General features: G+C 37.8%; 1 protein-coding gene across 6 annotated transcripts in view; it reads right to left on the reverse strand.

The window, feature by feature from the left end:
• Window positions 1–8,298: 8,298 nt before the first annotated feature.
• The window catches only part of LOC137169412 (protein NLRC3-like), a 30,298-nt gene continuing 22,056 nt past the window's right edge, over window positions 8,299–16,540 (reverse strand). For 5 of the 6 annotated variants that reach the window (XM_067572580.1, XM_067572579.1, XM_067572582.1 and 2 more), the window contains exons 5-10: window positions 15,534–15,707; window positions 14,523–14,696; window positions 13,147–13,320; window positions 12,299–12,472; window positions 10,040–10,213; window positions 8,299–8,681 (exon numbers count right to left, since the gene is read on the reverse strand). In XM_067572580.1, coding sequence (XP_067428681.1) covers window positions 8,672–8,681; window positions 10,040–10,213; window positions 12,299–12,472; window positions 13,147–13,320; window positions 14,523–14,696; window positions 15,534–15,707 — 880 coding nt within the window. In that variant the 3' untranslated portion in view covers window positions 8,299–8,671. The remainder of the gene's footprint in view (window positions 8,682–10,039; window positions 10,214–12,298; window positions 12,473–13,146; window positions 13,321–14,522; window positions 14,697–15,533; window positions 15,708–16,540) is intronic. The other variant, XM_067572584.1, reaches the window with a different exon arrangement.

Consider the following 16,540-nt stretch of genomic DNA (forward strand, 5'->3'; position numbering starts at 1 on the left):
TTGGATTAAAACAGCATATTATTGACAGTTCAGAGTCAGATGGAGTGGGCCCTGGTTCAGTTGGTTTGCTTGGTGAGGCAGATGCTCTCGCTTATTTTTTTCTCCCTCCTGCTTCCCCAGAAGAGGACAGAGAGCGATGAAAAGCAGAGAGAGGACAGAGCTGGAGGCTGAAGCTGAGGATGTAAAAACCTGGCTTCATCTGACTCCCTCTCTTTCAGAGGACCACCCCCTCCCCTTCTCCTCTCTCCTTCCTCTCTCCATCTGACTGCGCCCAACTTCTCTCCCTCCATCCTGCCGTACAGCTACTGTATCACAGCACATCCTGACTGCGCCCAGCACACACAAATCCTGATTTTTGAGGGCTCGGGATCTCGTTTGGCTCCGCTACTCCTTTGGGCTTGGACTATGTGTGCTTTAGGAGGTTCTCTGGAGAAAAAAAGCAGCCGTTTTTGTTCAATTCAGCTGCAGAAGAAGGACGGTCCGACCTCCGCATCCCCCGCAACATCCCTCCGCATCCTCAGCATCCCTTCATGGACCTCCAGAGGAGAGCACCGAGGACCGGGCGGCGCACGCACATCAAGCCGGTTTAAAGCGTTCCATCACCGGACACACAGAAACTCCTGCATCGGTGTATTGTATGGAGGTTTGGGCTGCTTTTATGGGCATTAAAGCTTAAGTAGGTGTCCGATGATTATGGTAAAAAAAAAAAAAAAAAAAAAAAAATAGAAATCTGCGCCATTTATCCTGCATTCTGCGACTGAAAGGTATTGTTCGGTTTTAATATATATCCTCAAAGTTTAGGCTATTCATTTCAATCCAGTGTATTTTTCTGGGCCTTGTGATTTTTAAACCTCCATCAGCTCCTTTCATCCGCGCTAATTCTGCTCCTGCAAAAGCCGCAGTGTGCTGTCGTGCTCTGCGGAACTTCTCATTTTTGTCTCTTTCCAGAAATATTGAGCGAAAGGCTGCACACACACCCAGGATACACACCCATAATCCATTACAAATACTGCATAAAACACACATCATATAGATATTTTATCCTAATAACGTGGTGTATTAAGATAGTCATGGTGCTCTAATTATGGAAAAACACGCCAGTGTTATTCTTTAATATGTTATTTACTAAATTAGTGCATAATAGTGGCCTATTCTTGTAATTTGAGTCATTTGTGCAGGTGTCTGTTCTCGACTCTTGTAAAAATAAAATAAAAAATCTTAATATAGGCTCCGACACAGACGCCCGACCCCCACAAAGGCAGCCATCACCCCCTCCCTCCCCTCTGCATTTTAGCCTACATGAGCTATCTGGGTCATTAGCATTTCAGCGGTTAATGAGGCTGCAGATGGATCCAGCTCCTTTCCTCTCCTCTGCCGGAGAGCCGTTGAGCAGCACATCTGCTGCTGCTGCTGTTGCACAAATGAAAGAAAAAAGAAAAAGCTCACAGCAGCAGCAGCAGCAGCAGCAGCTTCCTCCCCTGCAGCTGTGTCATTAATGCAGTGGTGTATAAGAACGTGCATTATGGCTGCTGCTGGATAATGGAGGATAATGCTTTAATGCTCCGCAGTGCTGCTTAAAGGACCATACCACTGTTTTATTGTTTGTTTGTTTGTTTGTTTGGGTTTTTTTTTTTTTGCATGTTTAAAATCTGCTGTATTCTCCTGTATGTATGCTTGTGTGCTTCTGATTTTTTATGTGCTTTCCCAGCCTTCCTTGAAAATCAGTTTGCAGTGATGATGCTCGAGTTAGAAAATCCATCAGAACATCATGTCTGCTATAACTGTAGTCCAAGTGGCATTATCCTTGTATGATGATGCAGTTTTACAGTATGCGTTGGGGGTGCTATCTCAAGCAAGAAGATCCCAAATGAATCTGAAGTGGGTCACATGAGTAAAGGGATTATACATTAAAAGATGTATTTCTAATACACATATTTTTTCTTTTTTGTGCAATCGTGCAATATTAGATGCTTAAATCTTTTTAGGTGCCTGGAAATCCTTCAAATTCAACAATCTGACAAGAAAGAAATGACAATTTGATTGACCTGCTCGTATAAATAATGTGGACTCTCACCTGGGAGACAAGATGGCAAGTAGACATTACTTCGTTTTAGGGGTCAAAAAGGTTGGAAACCAGCTGCTTAAAGTCTCAGCATAATTGATTTTGATGCAAAAATTCATCATTTGGTGCAATTTGTCTAAAACATGCAGAACACTGATATTATCCTTTCAAGTCGGTGTTAGTACTCTTAAATTAGTCAACATACTGTAGCAACTAAACACACAGTTGTCTCATCATTTTGTTTTTCCCTTACAATTGGCTGACAACTGTCCCAGCATGTATTTGGTGGAGGTCAGTAGGACATCACAGGCCCGAGACGGATAGATAGATATATATACGCCCCAGTGGTGGAAAGTAACTAAATACATTTACTCAAGTACTGTACTGAAGTACAATTTTGAGGAACCTGTAATTTACTAGAGTATTTCCATTGTACACTACTTTATATATTGCTATATTTCAGTGGGAAATATTGTACATTTTACTCCAATACATTTATTTAAACACCATAGTTATTTGTTATTTTGCTTTAAATTATTGATACAAATATAAACAACAAATAATGATTATTATAGATAAAGCTATTCAGCAAGTAGTTACCTAATGGTAACTACTTGGATCATCAGCTGCATCATTAAAGTAATGCTTACACATTAACGCCACAATAATAAAAACATTTTTTTTTTTTTTTGAAATGCACCATTCTGCATAATGAGCACTTTTACTTTTAGCACATTTTGATGTTTATTCCTTAAGACTGTTACTTGTAAACAAGTATTTTTACACTGAGATATTGCTACTTTTACCTAATATACAGATCAGGGTTCTTTTTCCACCACTGATACAGAGAGAGAGAGAGAGAGAGAGAGAGAGAGAGAGCTGCATTTACACTCATATCTGTAGGCGAGTGTTGCATCAAAACCTCCTGAGCTGCTTGTCTGTCTTTGGACTGCAGGGGGAGACAGAAAACTGCAGAATAAATACAAACACAGGTCAGAACGCCAGCAAAGGTTTAGAATCAAAAGTTTTTGGTTCAATGTGACGTAGCAAAAACCGACATAATATACATTCTAGTTATTCTAGTCAGTATAATCGCATTACTTGGTATAATTATGATTGTAGTCATTTCAATACTTTGCTGTAGGTAGTATACGGTTGTATAATCAGCATTTTAAAGTATTTGTTATAGCCTTATCAGAACTGTTTGTGTGCTATGTATAATCATTACACTGTACAGTTATATAGAGTCAGTATTAATATATCCATATATTGTATGTAGTCGGTATAATCAGTAGTCAGTATATTTTGCACAAAAAATGAGAACAAATATGTAAATATTATACATAGCAGGAATCATAAGCTTATTTAATGAAGTCAGTTCAAGATATGTCGAAATTAGTTGAATATATTTTTGCATTAAAAGGATTAAAACATATAATTCTTTCAATATAATTAATATTGAACTCCCTTAATGCTCTTGACAACAGGAACCAAAAAAGATACGATGCCATACATGTCATTCTGTCATGTGAAGGGTAAGACGAGGGATGAAGTGAAAGTGACTCATACAGAGCCCACTGAAGCAGAACATAGTGAGATATAATGGGATAAAGCAGGATAGACTGGTGCTGTAAAAAGCAGGAAAATAGGATTGAGTGGGATGGGACAAAGCAGATCCGGATAAAGCAGGACAAAAAGGGCAAACCAGGCAGAACTGGAGAAAGTAGGGCAGTGATTTAGTGAAACAGATCATGACAAGAGGAAAAACATGGGTTGTCTCTCCTCGTGTTCACAGCGGACCTTGATTTAAATGTCCATACAATTAAGGCACGCGGTGAATGCCAAGAGAGTGGCCTAATATCAACTACAGCCTGTTACCGTATGCGTCCTGAGGATTTTCTGTCTGACATATTTATATAAGATTCACACTAAACTCAAACAGAGAGAAGGTTCAGGTGATGTAACACAGCTGTACTGATGGTGCACAGCTCTCAGCTACAAATCAAGTACACAAGTGCATTTTTAGAACATCGGTATAGCTGTCTTGACTTAACAGATACCTGTGTCGGCTTAAAACTGAAGCTAATGTGAGAGCGCCTGTAGATGCGGTCAAGCTCAGTAAGTTTTATTTATATAGCCCAATATCACAAATCCCAATTTCCCTCATGGGGCTTTACAATCTGTATAGCATACAACATCCTCTATCCTTTTTTGTAATTTTTAATTTTATTTTATTTGGACACAACAGAATGAAATCCAGCTGACAGAGATAAAACAGATGTGACAGGAGGGTCACGAAGCCACCGGCTTATACTGCAGCCCCCTGAGTCCAAAAAATGTTTTAAGTCAGTGATTCTCAAAGTGGGGTTTGGGGACCCCCAGGGGTCATTGAGGGGGTCCCCAGCAAATAGGGGAATAATTTATTTTCAAAATTCTTATCAAACAGGGGTCCATTGTCTAATTTGCGTCAGTTTAGGGGTCCTTGATGTGAAAAAGTTTGAGAACCACTGGTTTAGATCATTTCTGCCTCCCACGGCCTTGAAACACTGTCAAAGTTTCCCTTTTAAAAATGTAAAATCCTTGAAAATCCTGACAGACATAACATCACAGTCAAAAAGGTATACAGCAGAAAATGTTGCTTCATTCACGCTTCCATCACCACTGTTACTGTTTCTGCTCTGTTGCATCTCACTTACATCACCCCACCTCAGATCAGCCTCCTAAACCCTGAGTGAGTGGGCCGTCCAGCCGGACTCAGAGGACTGTCTGAATCTGTCCTCACTGATACATCTGATTAATTTTGCCTTTAGATGAGGTTTGTGAGTTAGATTAGAAGTAGTATTGAAGCACAGCAAAGAAAATGGCCACAACAGTCAAATTTACAAATAAAAATGTAAAAATATGTATTAGAAGATAGAAAATAAAACATAAAAATCTACCCAACAGCAAACCAAAGAAAGGATAATAATCTGAGGCCTTAAACTGAATGTGTACAGTCTTTATCAGGCAGGTTTCATGTATGTAAGTAACATGCAATGTAACAGCTTCTTATGTTTTCTGTTCATTTTCTGTTGGATCCACAATGGACCTGCTTTGCTTTAGCACCCAAAGATGGTTATTTAACAAATTGTGTTTGACACAAGATTTAATCATTCTGGTTCTGACATGCAGAGAGAAATAATAAACACTTATTGATAATAAAAGCTGTTGATCTGATTGGAATTATAAATAAAAATGGGACCACCATTTTAATTTTGACTGTAACATGTGGAGTCCTTCAAGTAAAATGGACTTTTATTGTTTCTTAGAACTTATTTTTTAACTTCAGTATTCCACACAGTATAATAAAATTTTGATGCAATGTCACTTTTTGTGTCAGTTTTCTTTATAAAGTTTGAAGCTGCCTTGACATTTATTCAGATGTAAACAAATCAAGAATGTGTGAGATGGACTGAGCAGGAGCCAGTACCTGGTTTTTATGATCAAAAAAAAAAGAAGGAAGCTTCTTTACTTGGCTTTTTGAAGGCACAAGCAGTCAAATTTGAACATATAAAAAGAAAATATATGAGGAATTAACACTCAGGCAGTGCAAAAATAAAGTTATATATTTGATAAATCATTTGATTTAAGTACACAACATTATGAGTAGACTAAAAAATTCTGGGTTAAAACTACGCTTCAAAATGTGAAGAAAATATTGATCCATTGAGGCACAATGCCACACTGTATGTATGAGAAAAAAGGCCTATGAAGAAAAATATATAACTTATTGGAGCCATAATGTTGGCATACAATGTGTCAAAGCAAAACTGACATCTTTGGAATATAAAGTTAAAGAACAACCACTCAGGACTCCCAACACACTCACTGTCTTCCTAATAATATAACTTAGTGTGTATATAGTGTCAACATCCTTAAACAGTCAGCTTATTCAGGCAGTGGAAGAATACAAACACCTCGGGATCTACATTGATCACAAACTGAAGTGAAACTATCACACTGACTTAAGAAAAGTCAACAACGGCTATATTTTTTTTTACGAATGCTAGCCCTCTTTGATACTGTGTGTTTTATATTGAGATCTTTTTATAAGTTTTTTAGTCAGAGTGTTATGACATTCTGCATCCTCTGTTGGCATGGTAACGTTAATACTGGGCAGAAGGACTTGCTCAGCAAAATTGTGAGTATTGCTGGATAAATGAACAGCACTATGCAAGACAGCCGACATTACCAACAGGCCCGGTCAAAGACTGAAAACCTGCTACTTCACCCACAACACCCTGTTCAGTGAGCTACAGCCCCTCCCATCAGGCCGACATCTCGGGGCTCCCAGCTGCAAAAGTCTGATCCATCAATCCATAACATTACAGTTAACTGGGGATTCATTTCAATATGGCTACTATATATATATAGACTATAACTACTATAAAGTTATAGTCAGTGCTGCACAGTGGTAAGTACATTTCACTCTCACATTGAGTCTTTGTACTCCAGGAGCACTGCTGGACGCTTCTGTGTAGTAGTTTTGTGTATTTTACGAAGGATATGTGCCATGTGTGGACTATGTCTTGAATCGCTTTTTTCTCCTCAGTATGTATGTTCTTGTTATTAAGTTTTGGACACACACTGCAAACCAGTTTCCCTCTTGATCTTATTTTTTCTCAATTTTTTGAAATTTCATAGACTAAATGATTAAGACAGCTCTAATTATAGTTACTTTCTCCGCTCTCCACATTTTTTAAAATTTCTTTTTTCATTTATTTATTTCTCCTTGTTGTGCAAGTCTGTATGGATTGCTATTTTCCTGTATTGTCACTTGGTGGCACTGTTTCCTTCTTTGTATATTGCACTTGAGTTCAGTAATAAAGTCCCCCTCCACTCAAAAATGTGTTTTTTCTTGTTCCTTCAGTTGGATGTTCGAGCTTCTCTGTGTAGAATGATGTATGTGTGTAGTTTGTTTTTACATTCATCTGCTGAAAGTGGAAAGTTTCTCTGAGCTCATTGAAAATCCAATTTTAAGGGGCAGAGCCTACGAACATGATTTGTAACGTCACAAATAGTTTGGAAGCCAATCCTGGTCCAATATTCAACTTACACAAGTTTGATGTGGAAACTTGAAGCCTTTGAGAAGAAATATATTTGCATATTTATAGGTTCTGGAATTTTTAAAATGGGGTAGAAGAAGTAGATATAATTTTTAAGGATTTTGACAAGATAATTGAACTTTTTTTGTGGAAAAAACACATCAGACACAAATTATTATTCAAAGTAGAGTATTTTATATACATCTTAAAACACCTCAAGAGGGACTCTTTAAGGAATAAAGAAAACAGAAAAAAAAGAAAAAATTGAGTTAATATCCCGTAAAGAACCAAAAATAGGTAAAATAGAGACAGTGTTCAATTGGTACACTTCCAATTAACCAGTCCCAATTGCTAAGCTTCCATAAGCTGAGGTCTTTTAGTCCGTTCACAGCAGGTCAGCCAAACATGCAAACATGTTTCATCTCCAGAAAAAATAAAGTTTCCAATAATAAATGACTGATGAATAAATATTAACTCAAGTCGAAATGGAAATCTATAAACCGTACCAAATTACACAAACAATTAATTCCTGGAAACTTTTCAGAAATTAATAAGAAATTATAAGAATCATGGACCTTTAAAAAAAAGCATAACCAAAAACTCAGATGGCGTGTTCTGGTGGTCCAGTGGTTAGGCAAAAAAATCCAACAGATCCACAGATATCCAAAACAAAGAATGCAGATTCAATAACATATGGGTCATCATCCCACCACCCTCCCTTGAGAAGTGTACAAAACTTTTCAAAACCAACGTTACAGAATGCTTTATACCTTAACAATATATGTTTATATTGTTGTGGTGTATTTACCTTCATGTAGAGAACAGAAGTTAACTTGGGGTGTAGTTGAAAGAGAAATTAGACAGTGGAAGAGAAGATATTCTTCAAGGAGAGGGTTTGTAACGTGCATCTGTGCAACATGTGCAAGATGCAGCACTATTACAGGCTGTGAAACCACACAGCATATCATGATGAATTTTGGCATCATAGTTTTTTAACATAACCTTGGTAAGTTACTTGCCTGGTTACCTGCCTATATACATAATATACCAAATTATCACTGTTTAATATTTCCAGCCGAGACTGTGAGAAAACTACAACACATCATCATTATTTCTACTTTCCTGCTCTGACTGTGGTAAAACAGCGACGTCTCACTCTCTCCCCGGAGTAATCCTTCTCCTGCTGAAAGTCAGAGCAAATTCTCTTTTGCTCAGTTAGTTTTAGTCCTCAGTTAACTCTCAGTGTGATTCTGAGACACTTGATAAATATGGGCCCAGGGTCAGAGTGACTTATAACACCTGTTTTTTTTACGTCTTTTCTGCACCAAACAGCTCATGTATCACAAATCTGTAAAGTGCTGACTTCAATGAAATCCACAGATAATCAGTTTGTAGTCAGTTAAGAGATTTAAGTGAAGATGACAAAATCCAGATCCAGACTCCGGTCCAGATGGATCATCAGGATACAGCTGATCCTCTCTCAACACACACTCCTGGATGTTCACTCACATTCTTACAGAGATCATCACTTCCAGCTGAGGAGAGAAGAAGAAACAACAGAGGTCATAAATCAGTGTTTAGTGAGACTCACTTCATCAGCTGTCAGTCAGTGATGCAGCACATCCAGAATGAAGAGCAGCAGGGACTTCAGTCCTGTTCGGACCAGAAGTGGAACAGCTGTGAAGCATAGCAAGCTTCCTTTCAGCTCTCATGTTAACATGTTGGAGTGAAATCACTGAGCTCCAAGCTCACAGACCTGCAGAGACTTTTGGTATCAAGTCTGTTTACTCTGCATATTTCACTGAAGTACACAGAGGAAATAAACTGCTAAGTCATGAACACATCATTACTGCAGAAACAGAGACATTCACTCATCAGTTTACTGATGGATGTACTGTGACAATCAGTATGACAATCAGTCAGAGCTCTCAGCTTAACACCTGCTATGATTCCTGGACTTCTGCAGGTTCTGGTCTGTATAAAGACCACATGGTTACTGTTAGAGCCATTTGTATCTATGACTGTGTTAAGGTCACTCCCTGGTTGCCACAGTAGGTGGCGTATTGGACAGACGCATATGGAAATGTATATGTAGAGGAAGAGGCAATTACTCCTCAGGTGTGCTGCTTACCGTGAGAAGCACACAGTTTTTTTACCGCCGTTTAGAGGCTAATCTTTAAGCCTTTTTGTTGTTTTCATGCAAGTTATAGATATAAGTGTATGCATAGCACGTTGATAAATAAACACATCTGAAGCACAAGTCCGAAGATGTTTGATTTAGTACATGGAGCTGCCGCATGACGACGCGTCAATTACATGTCCCGGTAACAGCCCCTCACTGTGGCTTAGGTTTTTTTTGTTTTTGTCGAAATCAAGTCACTACAGTTACTAAACGTAATGATGCTTCTGTGAAATCAGAGCCAGTGATTTCCAGGCTTCAGTCAGACTGATCTTAGAGCTCTGACAAAGATGAACTGATCAATTCTTTAGTATTGAAATGAGAGAACAAACACTTTCAGATCAGATTTGATAGTACGACAGTTTGATGATGAGGACCACTGTCTCTATACATCCTGTAAGGCAGTCAGCTGTAATCCAACTTTATTTCCTGAAGACAAGAACACAACAACAGTCGTCTTCACATCAACTCAAACACATGATCACAACAAGCCTCTGGCTGATCTGACTGGCTGACTGTTCTCTTGCTCTTTCTCTGTCTTTCTGTCCGATCCTGAAGTCTGTCACCATTCTCCTTTCACAGTTTCAGTGAGGAAAGCAGCCACTGAGATTGTTGGAGGTTCACCAGGAGATACTGGATCTTTGCTTTGATACTAAATGTGTTTAATACAATGCTGCTGAAACCAGCATGGACTGACTCCAGCTCTCCACTGACCTCAGATACTCCAGTCTACAGTGTGGACTCTTCTTCAGATCAGACAGTAGCCTCATGATTGAATAATGCAGGTTGTTTCCTCTCAGATCCAGATCTCTCAGATGGGAGGGGTTGGACTTCAGAGCTGAGTCCAGAGAAGCACAGCTGATCTCTGACAAACTGCAGCCTTTTAAACTGAAAAAAGGATAAATTATGTCACTTTAAAAGACAAAGTTCCTCCTTGAGATCATGTTTCATGATCTGTTCAGAGCTGCAGAGGGTTTAGAATCTAGAAGTTTAGAAAATGGAATCTCCAAACACCTGAACCCAACAGGATGCAGGTTAAAAACTGTCAAATAAAAACAGTGAAAAAGAGCTCTCATTATTAACAATATGTTGCCACTTCCATAAAGACATAGTGACTTCACATCTTAAATTCTGCAGTGAATCCATCAATACAAACTCATGTTGTGCAGCCAAACACAAGTAAAAATGCAAAAAGACTAAAACATGACAGCTATATTTTTGGCTTACATGTGCAAAACACTTGAGCAAGAATAAGAAAAGACCTGCATCACTTGCAAGTTTATGGGAGCCTGTAGGGGACTATATTAAAATGATGATGTAAACTTGAAAATGTCATTCTACAATAGCATTATAATTTTCTACATATGAATGCGTTATTTGAGTAAAAATGAAAATGCAATAATCCAATTTGCATTTTAATATACTCATATGGGCATTCTATGGCCATATTAAAATGAAAGTGGAAAAGCTGCTTGACATTTAATTTTCAAAGTCATACCCCACTGTACAGTAGACAATGCTCAAATGTTAATTCAAATTTGAAAATTAACACAATATAAACAATGTAACCTGATTTTTCCATTAATGCAAGCAATATTTAAGTCACAATTAAAATTAAAATGCAACGTTCTGTCAATTTGAAAATGAAAATGAATTTTATACAATAAGCGAAAAAGCACCCTCAGTCTATTGCATTTACATTTACATGTCACCACGCTCCTTTGATGTCAAATTAAAAATAATTGCAATCTGTCAGTGCTCTCAGCAAGGCGGGTCTTCAGTTAGGACGTCACTTCTTCGCTCAGTGATTTGGTTCATTAACATTTATAAGTTCTACTGCTGTAGGATGACTGTTAATAGGTCACTTTATCAAGTTTTAAAATTTTTTCATGTGATTCCCAATATGTGGTCAGTTTATTCAAATAACAAGAGGAGGGAGATGGAAAGGGTAAGGGTAAGAATATCAGGGTCAGAGCCAATCAGAGGCAGAGTAGGGGCCGATCTTTGCGGAACATCGCCATCCTAGGAAAAAAAACGCTTACTGGACATACTCAACTGCCCCACAATGCACAAATGTATTTTTAGAGCTGGATATCGGACCAAAAATGGCGCACATTCAGTTCAATCAGAATTATTCGGCTGGTTCTAGGAGAATCTGAAGTCCAGTCAATTAAAAATATGGGGGGGGGGGGGGAATTCATAACATTATCATAACATGTAATATGAAGTTGGAATGCACTACATACACAATTTGATGTTATACTTAGTATGAATAGTACATCAGTATGCAACTCTGAATACAGCCAGGAGCTATTCACATCACGGTTTATGGGACAGTCGTGACTCAAGGCAGCTAATATAGCAGATAGCCTCTACGTTACTTTTAAACTTTTTTGGTGCATGTTGTAATAACTTGATTTCCACAAAGTAGACATTTTACACATCATGCTGCTCTAACAGAACCATTTACAACAAGTAACCACTGCATACACACAGCACAGTGCACATGTACACGTTTACTGAGTAAAGGTGCAAATGCAAAGATCAATCTCTGGATTTCAAGGATCAATTATTGATCATTCAAGTAAGAATCACAATTAATCGGAAAATCTATTTTCTCATCCAGCCCTAAAGTTTAAAGGATGTAAACTCATTACACCTGGATCCAGCAGGATGCAGGTTAAAAAACTATCTAATATAAAAGACAAAAAAAAAAACAGTGTTTAAGAGGTTCAGAGTGAATTATACAATATCGATTTTTGATGTTATATGAAGGTTTCAAATATGCAGCACAACATTGTTCTGACACAGTCAATGGACTAAACCACTTAAGAAGAAAATAGACTTTACCATTAAGATACTCAGTATGGATCAACATAATATCAGCTTTATGTCTGCAGTTTAGTGTCACCACGACTTTAACATCATATTCATTTTGGCACAGAACTAACAGAACTAAAAATGGTGTCTGACCTCAGAGTCTCGAGTCTACAGCGTGGACTCTCCAGAAAATCACACAGCAGCTTCACTCCCGAATCCTGTAGCTTGTTGTCACTCAGATCCAACTCTCTCAGATGGGAGGGATTGGACTTCAGAGCTGAGGCCAGAGAAGCACAGCTCATCTCTGACAAACTGCAGCGCCACAATCTGCATAAAGAATAAATGATGTAGATAAAACCCATTTATAATACAATCAGATGTGTTCAGGTTTTAATTGTGTAGTTCAACGTTACTATGTTCTCATCAATGAACTTTTCTCAAAAATGAGTAGAATGACTTTGTCATTGTGTTATTGTGGATCATCATAATGTCAGCCCTCTACAAACATCATCCAATATCACCACAACATTCAGACACCTATTAATGTCAACACTGACTCATAAACAATACTTAAATTTCTCCATTGATCTCTCTGTGGCCCACTGTGTATAAATGGTAAATGGAATGGTAAATGGACTGTACTTGTATAGCGCCTTTCTAGTCTTCCGATCACTCAAAGCGCTTTTTACACTACGAATCACATTCACCCATTCACACACATTCATACGCTGAATTGTACAGGGTCTACCATGCAAGGTCCCAACCTGCCCATCAGTGAAAATCTAATCATTCATACACATCCACACACTGATGGCACAGTGTGTGTGTGCGTGTGTGTTCTAAAGGATCAATAAAAAAATAATAAAGAATTTTTTTTTCCTTCAGCAAGTGAACTTCATCAACTTAAATATTTGTTGATAAGATTGTTGATAAGAAGTACATCTATTAGGTTCAGTTGTAAGACATTAAGATCAACAATAGTAACAAATCAGTGAACTGACCTCAGAGTCTCCAGTCTACAGTGTGGAATCTCCATAAAATCACACAGCAGCTTCACTCCAGAATCCTGCAGCTTGTTGTCACTCAGCTGCAATGCTCTCAGATGGGAGGGGTTGAACTTCAGAGCTGAGACCAGAGAAGCACAGCTTATCTCGGACAAACTGCATGACATCAATCTAAATAAAGAATGTATGATGCAGATTAAAATACATTTATAATCGAATCAGATGTGTTCAGGTTTTAAATGTGTAATTCACCATTACCCTGTCCTAATCAATCAGTGTGTTTACATTCACTGTAGTTACCTGTTTACTGTAAGTCCTTGTGTACATGCAGCAGGTCAGTGATCAGATTTCTCCCCTAAACCTGAACTTATTCTGGAAGCAGGGCTGGAGTTTTTCCTCACAATGTGAGAGTGTCTGAATTTAACAAATATTTAAATGTTCAGGGCTTGAAACCAACGTATTTAGACTTCTACAGGCTGCTTTGTGTTAGTGTCAGTTTTAGTTGGACTTAAGATGGATTTATTTTCAATACAAGGACACATTGCTTCATGTAATGATCTCTGCTTTCATCCAGCTGCTCTGCTGTTCCTTCATCTGTCTGCAGTCATTTTACCTGCACATGTTCACATGTAAAAAGCTGGTACATGACAGAGAAATCAGAGTTCTACAGGAGAAGTCTACCTGTGGATATCAGGTTTCTTGTTTGTTGTTGTGTAGATAAAATTTAAATTATAATCCAATCAGGTGTGTTCAGGTTTAATATGTGTAATTCAACATTACTGTGTCTCATCAATGAGCTTTTATCTAAAATGAGTAGACTGACTTTGTCATTATGTTATTGTGGATCATCATAATGACAGTCTTCTACAGACATCATCCAAATGTTACCACAACATTCAAACACCTATTCATGTCAAAACTGATTATAAAAAGATACTTGCAAAAGACCTGCATTGATCTCTCTGTGTCCCTCTGTGTGTGTGCGTGTGTGTTCTGAAGGATCAATATCAATGATAGGACACCATTCATTAAACACATTAAAATAAACATGAGTGAATTTTTTGTTTTGATCTTTAGCAAGTAAACTTGATCAATTTAAAACAGATATTAGTTGAGAGGATCTTCTGTATAAAGATGTAACTCCAAACAGAAATGAAAAACATTAATTTACTTTAACAACTAACAGTGGGCATTTTTTACAGTTTCTTGAAGAATCAGTCATCTTTTATATGTACAGACTAAATTTTCTACAGTATAAAAAATGAAAATATGGGAAAAAAATACTTCATGGATGTAAGTTATGGATGTAAATTAATTAGTTTCAGTTATTAAACATAAGATCAGTAATAGTAACAGACAGTCAGTGAATTGACCTCAGAGTCTTCAGTCTGCAGTGTGGACTCTTCAGAAAATCACACAGCAGCTTCACTCCTGAATCCCGCAGGATGTTGTGACTCAGATCCAACTCTCTCAGATGGGAGGGGTTGGACTTCAGAGCTGAGACCAGAGAATCACAGCTGATCTCTGACACCTTGCAGTCCCACAATCTGAATAAAGAATAAATGATGTAGATTAAAATACATTTATAATCTAATCAGATGTGTTCAGTTTTTAAATGTGTAGTTCAACATTACTATGTCCTAATCAATGAGCTTTTCCTTAAGATGAGTAGAGTGTCTTTGTATCGTGTTATTGTGCATCATCATAATGTCAGCCTTCTACAGACATCATTTAAATGTCACCACAACATTCAGACACCTATTCATGTAAACACTGTTTTCATAAAATGTTGCAGAACTCAGTCAAGTCTGTAACTAGAGGATCAATATGGATTTAGACATGTTGGACTAAAAACCTGTTCATTATTTATTACATGACCTCCTTCCTGTATTTGATAGTTTAGTGGGTATGTATAATTAAAACATCTTATTTTTGGCATTAATCATTCCTCCTGTCCATACTGACTGTAAAGTGGTATCTTCTTAACACAGCTACACTGTAGGAAATGACTTCATAAGTTCAGCTGCAGCTACTGAGGCTTTGACAGGCTGGTAGACACCCACTTGATTTGTCTAACTCAAAGTTAAAATTCCCTCTTAAGTTATGATCCCTCCACTGCAGCTCAGCAAGGAAACACTGACGAAACACAAAGATACTTACTTGATATGTGTAACTCAGACTTCTGAAGCCTCATATTAGTTTAAACTTGGGAAGTAATTTTTACACAGAAGACTGGATTTTGAATTCCTGAAAAAAATTAAATTCTACTGATTTGTACTTGGACAAATCCTGAAAATGTATGAACCAAACATTTGAAACTTCAGTGAAGGATTTGAATTGAATATATAGAAAAATATTACAAAATCTATAGTCAGTGAAATGACCTCAGAGTCTCCAGTCTACAGTTTGGACTCTCCAGTCCAGCAGACAGCAGGTTCACTCCTGAATCATGCAGGTCATTGGAGCTCAGATCCAGCTCTCTCAGATGGGAGGGGTTGGACTTCAGAGCTGAGGCCACAACTTCACAGTGAGTCTCCGAGAGTCCACAGTGAGAAAGTCTGTCATGAAACATATATTCCAACATATGTTATCATGAAAGAGGACACTTTATATTTACTACATTTGATGACAAGACAGTTTGAGATTCCCTATTTTGATTAAAATTTGCTCTTCACATCAGTGGTTCAGCTAATCATTCAAAGCAAATCAATTTTTTTTCTCTGGGGCATTCTATTCCTTTAATGAGAGAGTGACAGTTTAGAGATAAAAGGAAACAAGAGGAGACAGAGACAGGCAATGACATGCAACAAAGGTCCGCTGCCTGAATTGAACAGTAGACATTGCGGTTATATGGCATGTGTCTTAACCAGTGGGCTACCAGAGCACTCCTAGTCCAGCTAATCGTATCTCAGTGTGTTTGAATGAAACATCATCACTCTCTCTCATACCTGCAAAATTTTTGTTTTGCTTTAATTTTGCAGATGAAGGGAGAGAAAATGGAAATACATTGAGGCTCCCATAATGAGCACAGTCTGTCTGTATGATCTGATCCCATGTCTGTCTCCACAAAAGTTATCATCAGGCCATCTTGATTGGAAAACCATTTTTACTGTCTACTATTTTTAATTTGACTCAGAGATATTTTTACTCAGTTCGATTCAGTGAACATTTAGTTGAGAAAGATCATCTCTCTTTGCTGGCTACCTGCTGCTGTCAGCTTCACATCGCTAAGCAGGGAAATTTAGTTGACAAACACAAATGAAACAAATGGCTTGACAACATTAGACCTGTACATAATGAAATATTAATGTAATTAAATATTTAGATGTGCATGACAGATGACTGCATCACGTTTAGTTGTCAACATTCTTTTCTGAGAATCTGAAAAACT

Source organism: Thunnus thynnus, chromosome 18 (genome assembly GCF_963924715.1).
Source record: "Thunnus thynnus chromosome 18, fThuThy2.1, whole genome shotgun sequence".
Classification (NCBI taxonomy): domain Eukaryota; kingdom Metazoa; phylum Chordata; class Actinopteri; order Scombriformes; family Scombridae; genus Thunnus; species Thunnus thynnus.